The following is an 11,772-nucleotide window of genomic DNA, read 5'->3' as shown; positions in this document are numbered from 1 at the left end:
ATCTTTGAAGGAAGTAACTAAGAAGTTGGACGGTTTATTGGGAAGGAACTGTAATGTAGCTACAACCGAAGTGGGCTTGAACCCTGTGTCTGCAAGGGCGACTTCAGAACCAGTGGGGGAGGAACTTTTTGGTATTGTAGACAACCTTTCAACCAGGGGAAGGGAGTTGACAACAGCAACGACAGATGTTGAGAGCGGTGAAGTAAATCTCCCAGTTGGTAATATAAAGGCCAATTTGCTACACCAGAAAGTTGGTGAATGGTTTCAATAATGGTGAAAATTTGCTGAGTGGTAATTTTTATTTTTATTTTTTTTTCCAAAAAATAGGAGCGAGCGAATCCGAGAACCAAGAAATTAAATTGGTGTGGCCTAATATTCCTTTAATATCAGACTACTATGCATTCACTACAATGCCACAACGTTCTGTGAGCTTGTAAATATCTACTTATGTCCACTTTCCTTGATAAATGTACAACAGATTCATAATAAAAATCTACTATGACTACCCTAATTGTCAAAAATAAGTTCCACCATGCTGTATAGGTGAGTGATGCTCATTTTTCCGGTGCTCCGCTGATTTGTTACAACTTCTTCTCAAGGCACAGCCTTGTTAGTCATCAGACTCGTACCTGGAAACAACATAGGACAGTTTTGTGGTCATTATTAGGATATACCTATAGCTCAACTGGTAACAGCCTCACAGTTGAGCTCCTGGTTCCAATTACTAATAGTTGGTAACTGTGAGACCCCAAGCCTGAGAAGGGCATCTCGGTTGGGACTGCACAGGCCTTTATTAGGAAGGGACATACAATGGGGGTCCTGTGTTTGAGGCAGTGCCTTAATGAGCATTGCATATAAAGCAATTGCTCCCTGCAAAAATATACTCTGCTACTGAAACAGCAAGGAAACTTGCTAACCTATGTGCCACTGGGCACTGCAGGGGCAGTGTACAAAATATTTTTCTGAGCCAGGTTGCACAGTGTGCAACCTGGGGCAAAAACTAGGTTGCACAACTGAATTTCAAGTTGCACCACCTACAATTCACTAATTTCTGAAAAAAAAAAAGGTAGTACCATACAATACATACATGTTTGGCTGATATGAAACAGAGCTGCCTCAGTCCATTTATTTCTTCCAAGTAAATTGACAACAAAATCGAGTTCTGGGGCTCAAAATCTAAGTTGCACCCTGTGCAACCTGAGTTTAGAAGTAAGTTGCACCAAGGAAAAAGTGGTTACAATGTGCAAGTGGGTATTTTGCACGCTGAGGGGTCTGAACAAACAAAAGATTGGGATATTCTGGTGAAGGTGGCAAAGAAGTTTAGAAATGAGGAAAGAGGTTGCGATACCATGGGGGCAAATTATTCATTATTGACTGTCGAACAAATGGTTCATAAAAAGAAATCACTTCTAAGTGGAGAATTTTTGAGTGTACAGTTTATCTGCTACTATTCAATGGAAGAATGGAGTGTAGAAATAAGATACAAAAAGAACACCCATCCAAATGCAATGAACTTTTTCAAAACAGTCAGTCATAACCCCAAATAGTTCACCTTAAGGTGGTACCTCACTGCACTTGGGACACCGGTGTGACACTGCGGGGTTCATTCACTGCAGTACTGTTTTGTCATTTTTACCAATCTACAAGTACACAAAATGTAAGAAAATTTGTTCTTTATCTCTGAGTGCCGCACCAGTGCCCCAAGTGCAGTGAGATACCACCTTAAAGTCCATGCAACATCTGGCAAACCCACACACCAATTCCACACGGAATGGTATCTCTTTCTACATATGTTGTTTGCTGATTGAAAATTGTGGCCATTCAGAAACAAATTGATTCGCATGGCGAATCAACCACCTGTGTTCAAAGGTGTGAAGGCAGCTACCAGGCCAAACTATTCATTTCCTAACTGCCACAATTTTTGAATTTAAAAAAATAACTGTCACACTTTCCCATGAAAAAAGGTTGGGTTTGCCTTTTTGTGGTTTTGGTGAACTAGGAAGACATTTGTTGGATCATGACAGATTAGAATCCATTAATTTGAAGAGGCTGGTTGAAGGAGTGAAGAAAGGATTCTTTTGATTTGCTTACTGCCTAAGACGTCTTCTGAGGTCCTTAATCTGGTCGTTCTTTTGAGTCAGCATCTTCTTCATGTTCTTGTAAGCACCCGTCTCCTGGAACTTCTTATCCAGCTCCTTAAGAGAGACACAAATAGAAAGGCATGTCAAGACGTTTGCAGAAACAGAGATAAAATGGCTTGTAAGTTTTTGAATGTGTGAAACTATGCTGTTAAGTTTTAGCAACTGATGTATTTTCTTAAATCATGTGGAGTGTTGTAGAGGGTTGTTATCCACCATGTCTTAAGGGTAAGGTATTGGAGGATGGAGTCATCTCACTCCTTCGGAACCACTGTTTCCAGCTGTGTCCCTCACCCAACGCTACTGGAAAGGGTTGCGGTCCTTAGGACAGGACGTTAAGCCATGCTCCACTGTTCCTTTGCTTGTTGGGAATTTAACCGGTTCAATGAACCTGTAAATACTGTACATAGCACCAGTCCGTCTGTCTCACAACCAGTGGAAGAATAGCTCTTCAGTGAGCTCAAACTGGATCGAGATCACTTTCTTTTCCTTTCCTTTCCTTTAGTGCTGAGGGTCATGGGAAACAACAAGATAGTAGAAAAAGAAAGAACAGTATCCCGACTCCCGGGATTCGAACCCGCGCCGAACATGGGCAGCCGCATCACAAATGAAATGCATAAACCATAACGCCTAACAGGCTCACCAGCCAATTTGCATGGCTGTTTGGTGCTTCTTGAACCCCCCACTGTTACATTACTCCCCCTTTTCTTTCCAAGATTTGTCCTCAAATCTCCGAGATCGATATCCCTGTGTGGCACATCTCTAGCCTGTTACTCACATTGTAGCACATGTTCTAGCCTGTTACTCACAGGGGTGGTGTGGGAACCAATGTAAAAAAGTAGTAGAAACAGAAAGAAACAACATGCCGACACTTGGTATCGAACCCGGGCCAACAGATTACAAATCCAACGTGCAAACCACAATGCCAAAAAGGCTAACCAGCCGATCGGCATGGCTGTTTGGCACTACTTGAACTCCCCACTGTTGCAAATGTACTAAGACCTCACCTTCTCAGCCAGCTCCAGGTGCTCCTGTACTTCTAACAGTTTGTGTTTTGTGCTGATCAAATCTCCCTCTAAACTCTTGGCTTCCATTGTCTTTGCATCAAGTCCCTACAGATGGGAGGTACAAAACATTAGGCACATTCTTTGTTGTTTAGTTTAATTCAAAAGTTAGTTAAAAAGCATCATTTTAATTATGGATCCATAACTCCAAAATGCTTTACCTGATCAACTTTATATTTTTATTGAGTACATACCAAAGGGTAATGAATACATGGAAAGCACCAATGGATCCCTTGGGACTAGTCCAATTATACTATGATTATGTACAGTTATAATCCTAACATTTCACATTACTATATATGACACATTTTACCATTATACATAATCATATATAACACATTTTACCATTATACATAATTCTATATAACACATTTCACCATGCTTAAACATAATTATATATAACCCATTTCACATTGTAGGATTTTAACAAAACATCTCACATATCAAAAGCAATCAATATTAAGACTACCTAGGAAGGGGATTGGCCCAAATAAATGTATTGTACATTGAATACTATTATTTCCTTCAATAATCTCCCTTCCTTCTCAGCCCACCTCACCTGTGACATCTCCATCTTGACCTTTGCCATTTGTGCTTCCAGGTCAGAAAAGTCTCCAGAGTTATCAGATTTTCTTGTCTTTGCCTGGCCAAGAGCATCCTATAAAGGACAAAAATACCATATATATGTGCTTTTCATTGACTTCAGGATTTGGCTTGCAACTTAAGCTCCAAACAAGAGTACTATTTCTTTTTCTACTATCTTTTTGCTGAGATCCTTCTTCACTTTAAAGTTGTGCACCTGCCCAACACACTTAAATGATGCACCCTCTCCCAAACTCGATCCTGTCCTTGGTACTGAATCAGCATTCATGTGTACACTGAACCAGTATTTCTGTGCATCTAATTTTTTAGGTTATGTGCATCAGAGCTCCTTATGCCCCAAATGATTTTTTAAGCCACGCATAACTTTCCAAAATACCAGAGGTATTCATCATTTCAAACTCATAACAAAGATTCAAAAGATAAACAATTTTTTTTTCAAAAGCCATGAACTAAATATTTGACAATGTATGTTCCGTATTCTTACCTGTGTTTCACTCAGCTCATTTTCCAGTCGTGATTTATCCTTCAGCACACCAGTGGCTCTTTCTTCCACCGACTTCATCCGTTCCCTCAACTTCTCATTCTCTTCTTTCAAACGTTCAATTTCCTGGACAAACAAGGGAGGCCGTCATTTCAGGGGATATTTGTTAAACTCATACTTGATATCACTCACAATCGCATGGCTTGAACTTAGCAACTTAGGAGAAACAAAGAAACTGGGAAGAAACTAACAAGAATGCTTTCCTTATAACTAACAACAATCACAACAGTTTTATACTTATTGTATAATCTTGTAAACAGGCAACAGTTTAACCTATAACCTGTAAACTTTGACCCTACCATATGTAGCAGTGCTGCTCCTCCTCCCTCATTCAGGGGTTGCAGCTTGGAAGCTTTGGAGTCAAAAGATGGCTTTGTGTTCTGGAAACAAAAACATAGATTGTTTCATTACTCTTATCTTATACATAACCAACATCTTATTTATTCGTTTGGCTGATGTTACAGTCATGACATTAATTTTGGCCAATAGCTTCAGTTCTGACTTCTCTACAGCAAAGGATTTTTTTTTTCAGAACAAAGACATGTAACGCTACTTTACCTTTATCTGTGGGGTAACCTTTATTTGTGATGTGCGGCGATGATGATGATGATTGTTGTATCAGACTGCAATATTCTAAAAAATTGGGGTAACCTATGTCCGTTGTTATATCAAACTACAATGTTGTTCAAAGTATTCCCATTCCAAACCAATGTGCATCAACTTGGTATCCTTAAACACAATGTTTTTAAAACAGCAGATATAGGTTACCCCACAGATAAAGGTGACCTAGCATTACAGGAGACATACCGCTGCCTTGCCAGCAAATTCCCTTTCCTCCAGCTCCATGATCTGCTCCAACAGTTCTCTGGAAGAAATACACAAAAAACAACATAAAGCAAGCCTCAAATGTTTTGATGTTATGGTGAGTTATAGGTCTAAAGGTTAGCAATCGTCCCTCTTAACCAAATGGTATGACTTTGATGTGTACATGTGTTAAATTGAGCAAATACAGCATACTTCAATCTATCCCCATCCCAATGCAAAAACATACTGTTTCATATCAACCTTTTGTAGAAATTGTTCCATCCCCAAAACATCATCCCATTCCAAAAAGACTGTTTTAAAGTCTCCCCCATACAAGAATGGACTCTTCTGGAACACCCCTATCTATCCAAAATGGACTGGTCAATATGACTTTAATTTGTGCATGCGTTATAAAATTATAACACCGGTGCAATGGCCTAGTGGGTAGAGTGTTCGCCTTGCATTCGGTAGGTCGTGAGTTCGATCCCCGGCCGAGTCATACCAAAGACTTTAAAAATGGTACATGCTTCTTTCTCTGCTTAGCACTCAGCATTCGGGAAAGAGTATGGAAGTTGAACACACACCACTACCAGTGGACTAGCCCCCTGCTGTAGTGATTGCGTTGTGTGGCCCAAGGGCTACTGAAACGGAGATGGGCGCCGCCCTATGCGCCATCAGGCGCGGGAAGGAACTTTGACTTTTTTGACTATATAATTATAGGCATCCCTGTTCCAAATTTCATGTCATTGGGTTTCAATACCAGGGCAGAGACCCCAAATACCATAAAAATGGATTCTGCGCAGAAATTGAAATGCTGTTTTATCTATACTTGTTTGAATACAGTCAAACCTGTATTGGCGGCCACCTTTGCATACCAGTCACCTGCCCATAGTGGCCACTTTTGTCGGTCCCTTGGATTCGTAATGATTAAGAAATAGGCTTAGCGGCCACCTGTCCAACGAGGCCACGGCCACACGATTTCCGGTCCCGCAGGTACAAAAACACTGCCGATTACGGCCACGCGGACCGCTGATCTATGTTTCGGCACGCGTTCGGCCATATACAGCGGCCGTATCGTCACCCTACGCCGGATTTAAAACCTCTTTGACTTATTTTCAAAACAAAACTTCATAAACTGGCGCTACCCATACCCGCTGACAAACGAGGTCATATAAGGTCAATAGACGACACCAATATTACGGAGGTAAATTGTGTTAAAGTTACGTTCTAATACACTATCGCTTAGGTTAATTTACATCACAAAAACTTTCTAAATAAATTGTTACAAAGACAAAATGATATCCTGTTCAAATCCACATGTATTGTCTCTGTTTCTGTTAGCAGGGTTGGCCTTTTGTAATAGCCACAGGCTAGTTGGGCAGCCCTGGCTGTGTATCCTGTATAGCCAAACCAATAAATAAATAAATAAAAATGATATGAACTTCAGACAATGGTGGATTCTATTCTTACATCTATTAAAAGATAAGTCTAAAATGACGAGACTTTTCTTGTGAGTACCACATTAGAATAATGGGCGAATCTGACGTGTGAACGCGAGCGGGAACACACGGACGGCGAAGTATCAAAGGATACAAGACGAAAGATAAAAAAAATATGACGATACCGGTCTCTTCAGACAATATCAACTGTAGAACATTTAAAACTTTTTATAGCTTTTGTTTTCTTAATACATATAGTGTAACAATCATTGCAGTACACGTATAGTACTGTATTATGTGTATAAAGATCAGTGGGTACTAGAACCATGTGTAACTTATTGCTTCGTGGTCAATTCATTAGCATATTCTCTATAGTGGCCACCTCTCTATAGTGGCCAATTTTGACCAGTCCCTTGAGTGGCCGCTATAGACAGGTTTGACTGTATATCAAACTTCATGTGTGCCAAGTTTGGTGCTTTCAGACAAATTTGCACAATTCTTAAGGTATGCAACTCTTACAGAACTAGGTGATATGCACCAGTTTTCCAACAATTCAATATAAAACAGAAAATGCCTCCGCCCCAGAGGCGTCGCCAAAAACGAAATGCCTGACCTGTTCTCCAGGTCGGATATGTCTGCCTGCAGCTTCAGGTGCCATTTCTCCGCCTGGCTGAACAGTTGCCATAGCAACAGCACGTTGGTGTGCGCAGTGTTGATGAGCTCCGACTCCACCTCGCTGCGGACTACTGTCTCTAACCCGTCCATCATTTGGACCACTTCATCCAACGTGAAGGTGTCATCTGTCAATCTGGAGAGAGAGAAGGGAGAGAGTTATAAACAAATAAAGGTTTTACATCACTGTGAACTACTGTCTCTAATCTGTCCATCATCTGAATCACTTCATCCAGCGTGAAGGTGTCATCTGTCAATCTGGAGAGAAGGAAGGAGGGACACATTTATCAACATGAAATAAATACAACATAGAATAAAGCAGAATGTCAGCAATTTTCAATCATAAACCTTCATTACTGTCTCTCACAGTCACAAGAGCTTGAATCTGAGACTCTATTGCTAAATATAAGATTTTACGTAATATCATAATAAAAGTTAAATAATTTTTAGTTAAAAGGTAAGAATATGTACATTACTAAATGTGGTATAATAGTGTGCAATTGTATATATATATATGTAACATAACGTAAAGTTAATATAAAGTGCACCAGTGCATCCAGTCAACAAACAGGTGCACAGTCCCAATTTTATGATCACGTCAGAATTTAAGTGCACAGTCCCAATTTTGTGTGCACAGGTATTTGGAGCGAGCCCTTAATTATTGCACAGACAGTTATCTTCTAATTTTAGACAGCATATCATTCATATTAAAAAATGTCAAATAAAATGGTCACTAACAAGTTTAACCTTCCATTTATAGCTAGACCATGATTACTACAGCCAGTAATAATATTAGACTGCTAAATCTATAAATTGTACGGGTTACAAATGGATTGTGTAGTTATTGCAAATACTCATTGCAAATGCAATTGCAATTCAACTTTCAAGGTCATAGAACAGAGAGAAAAGGACACAACACCAAAAGAGTGATAAGAATTGGCTTTGACAAACAGCTATTGCAGAAAATGCTGGGAAGGTACATAATGTAGGGCCTAGGAAAAAAAATGTTTTGTTTCCTGTTTCCCTTCCTACCCTAGAAAAACCTGCCGACCCTAGACTTTTTTCAACTGAAATTCAAGGGGTGGGCAGAGGAGTCAAATGGTTTACAGTTAGAATTTTTATTCAGCCTGCTTTCTTCTTGAAGTAAGAACAAAGCTTGTCCTATCTAATGAAGGACAAATGTATCTAGTATGCACAAAATTAAAGTTTGACATTGAAAGACAAGTGTCCTCATGCACTTCAGTTTACTTTGTTCAACTGTAATATTAGTTGTAATATGTCACACTAGAATTTTGGCCACCCTAAAAAAACTTAACGGGCATCTAGTGCGTCCAATTTTGTATTATTTTCAGAACAGTGCGTCCAATTGATGCCTGGACGCATGCCTGGCTAAAAGCCTGACCATAATTTTTTCAGGACTCAAAACAGGATTGTATACACAACATTTTTTCCTGGGCCTAGCCAGGTGCTATTGTCTCTATGCCTGTATCTTTGAATATTTAATGAGTAGGGAAGCAATTGTGTGCAATGTTATTGACCAAGTCAGCACAACTGAACATTGAATGTATAAAAAGCCATTTATTCTACTTGTTGATGACTGTGTCTTCAAGTATGAAACATTTATGTAGTGTATACAGTAAGATTTCTGTGTTGCTGTAAGTGTTGAAATTTACGCAGTGGTTTAATACCTTTTCATCACAGCCTTAAAAACACACCAAAAAATGTTTGCTCTATCTAAATGCTTGCACCGATACACTTGTTTCAACTGCTGACTTAAAACCACCACAAAAATGTAAATCCCAGCAAACTTTAAGGCATTTACAGTATTCCCTGTCTTGTAATTCATCTTACCTGCTGTCTTTAAGGTCTTCAAAGCACAAGTCCACGGACTTCAGACACTGGCTGCGCTTGTAGCGGGCAAAGCGCATGTAATTGACGACATTGCCCTGGTGGTGGTCATTCAGACCTAGTTCCGCCTAAAGGGGTAAAAAAAACATTTTAGCACTTAAGAATAACATGGTACTGTGTGGTTATGTTTTAAACTTAAAGAACTAAGAACATGCATCTATGAACCTGATTTTTTGTTTTTGATTGTCGCAAGTACTGACGATATCTTTCCCAGATGTACATGTACCAAGGACATGCAGTTAGTCCTGCAATGTAACAGTGTTAGTCAAGAAGAGTTTGCACATTTTCATGTTCATGCACAAGGAAGCTCCAGACGTAAGAAGAACTGAACCTTAAAACAACTACATTGTTTAAAAAATTTGAAAACAACAGCATCATATGCAGGATAAGTATTCTCACTATATCATTAGGACTTCAAAAAATTTTATAAATGCCAGACTGAAACTTTGAATACTATATAAAGAACTTTGCAAAACAGCAATGTTTAGTATAACAACCACCAACTCCTTGCTTCTTACAAATATATATAAAGGGGGGGGGGGGGGAGACTCAGAGTCTGACCCTGCAAACTGGCCAACTTGCAGCTGTAACATTTTGTTGCAAACAAGAGATTTGGCAAATGTTTTAGTAAACTTAAGGTATTTTTTCACTGGAGTTATGTCTAAGACTAAGAGAGTGTTAAAGAAAGTTCTGAAAGGCAAGAAGTATTCTTCTTTGCTTCTTAAGTTCAGTCTAAATTGTCTGGACCAGCCCTATTAAAATGAGCCACCAAGCATGCCCTTTTGGCTCTACTTTCTTAGCTGAAAACCAAGAGAGGAATCTGTTGTCCACTCACGAGACTCCCTGAAAACTGTCTTCTGTCCTGTGGGAGGAGTAATACATTCAGTACATGTGAAGAGGAAAGTGGAAAAGCAAAAGTACAAGACAGTATCACACTCAACAATAAGCCCTTTCATAGAGATCAGAACGCATGTGCGGTGACAGAAATTCTAGTTAACATGTCAAAGTTAAGGTAAAGCCCTCCAAAAAGAAAACAGTCCTTGCAATTGTCTTGACCATCGTTTTGATTTGCATAACAACATCCGGACTGTTTTTTTTTTGGGGGGGGGGCCTTTACCTTTGACATATTACGTAGAATTCCTGTCACCGCACATGCATTTTGATCTCTATGAAAGGGTTTATACTATAGCAAGAAACAAAGAAATTGTCTGAGGCCTTTGCCTGACTGAAGAATTACGAGGCACTTCTTGACTTAAGGACCCAAAATGAATTAAAGAACTAGGTATGGGTTTAACTGTTAATGTTCTTTTTCTAAAGACTGCACAATACCGAATGGACGAGGGACGCAGAAAAAACATCTGCTAACGTACCACAACATAGACCTTGTTTTGTCACATATCAAAACAACACATGAACAATAGAACAGTATTTTCAAAACCTGGCATCTTTGACATGATGTGTTTTTGTAATCACAAAGGCATTCTTTAAGAAGATTAATGCCTTCAGATATACATATGCACTTACTTACATTAGTACATTACTGTTACAATTAATATTTTAATATTGACATGACATAGACTTTAGTTGCATTTTGAGTGGCAGATTTCAAAAAGCTCAATCAATATCAAATGTTTTCATAAGAGGATGTCCAATGCTATATGTTCAAATGCGACAAAATACAAAAATATCCACAAACCACATTTCATTGGAATACATTTCCAAATAAAAGATAAGAATGAAGTTTCTGTGGAGAACTAATTTCGAGTGCAAAGCTATACTGCAGTTTGAACAAGGTCAAATAAAGATGGAAATGCTGTTTACATGACTACAGAATACCACATCCAAGAATGATATGATCTGTAATTAGTGGTAGCTGAATGAATAGACCATTTGAAATCTTTCAAATTTTGGTAGAAAAACCAACCACCAGACCTCTACTACTTAGTAGTTACTATGGCAACACAGGTAACTATGGTGACAGCAACAGGTGGTTGGCAACATGCTCAAAACTTGTGCCTTTGCCTTAATGTTAATGGCCAGGTATAGTTAGAAGGAACCATTCCGAATCTGCATTTTCAATGGCTCTTTCAGTAGAGTGGGGGGAGGGGCCGTACCTTACATACAAGTTTATATTGATATTGTAGATAGATACAGATAGATAGGTGAAAGTAAGGAACGTTTGATCTATCTAAGTTGGGGGAAGTTTGCAAGCGAATTTAGGGGATAACAGTGAATAACGCTGTATACTGGCTTAACAAGTTGTCCATAGGGCTGCAAAAATGCAATATTTGTTGAGAAATGCTCACCATATTGCTGGAAGTCTCCCTAAAACGCCCAGACGACACCAAAGTGCAGAATTGGAATATCAAAATGTGAGAAAATTCTACCGGGCGAACTGCGCCTGCGCTCCACTCATGGATCCCCGGATGAAGGGTTAAAGGTCATGTCATAAGATCTACGACTTTTCTTTAGAATTTGAGGGTTTGGTTTAAAAAAATACTATTTCAGCTAGATTGATATGCTCAAATCTGTCCATTAAATGCAATTTTACAACAAAATAGTTGATTTTGCTTCATTTCATCAACCCACGTGTGGAACAGGGC

The 11,772-nt window shown here is 39.2% G+C and overlaps 1 protein-coding gene across 2 annotated transcripts; it reads right to left on the bottom strand.

Moving 5' to 3' along the window:
- Positions 1–295: 295 nt before the first annotated feature.
- On the bottom strand, positions 296–11,662 carry LOC118403337 (leucine zipper transcription factor-like protein 1). 2 transcript variants are annotated; one of them, XM_035802040.1, is made up of 11 exons: positions 11,476–11,596; positions 10,005–10,031; positions 9,113–9,237; positions 7,203–7,397; positions 5,154–5,211; positions 4,646–4,726; positions 4,290–4,412; positions 3,762–3,860; positions 3,146–3,250; positions 2,092–2,195; positions 296–629 (listed from the first exon to the last, which is right to left on the bottom strand). In XM_035802040.1, exons 1-11 carry the CDS (start codon positions 11,476–11,478, stop codon positions 611–613), a joined length of 939 nt encoding a protein of 312 aa, XP_035657933.1. In that variant the 5' UTR covers positions 11,479–11,596; the 3' UTR covers positions 296–610. The 2 variants fall into 2 exon arrangements, with proteins under 2 accessions (XP_035657933.1, XP_035657934.1); XM_035802041.1 differs by lacking the exon at positions 10,005–10,031 and having other exon boundaries at positions 317–629; positions 11,476–11,662.
- Positions 11,663–11,772: the final 110 nt, after the last annotated feature.

Source organism: Branchiostoma floridae, chromosome 16 (assembly GCF_000003815.2).
Source record: "Branchiostoma floridae strain S238N-H82 chromosome 16, Bfl_VNyyK, whole genome shotgun sequence".
In the NCBI taxonomy this organism is placed as follows: Eukaryota; Metazoa; Chordata; class Leptocardii; order Amphioxiformes; family Branchiostomatidae; genus Branchiostoma; species Branchiostoma floridae.
Note: the sequence above shows the minus strand (reverse complement) of the source record. Positions and strands in the feature narration are given on the sequence as shown.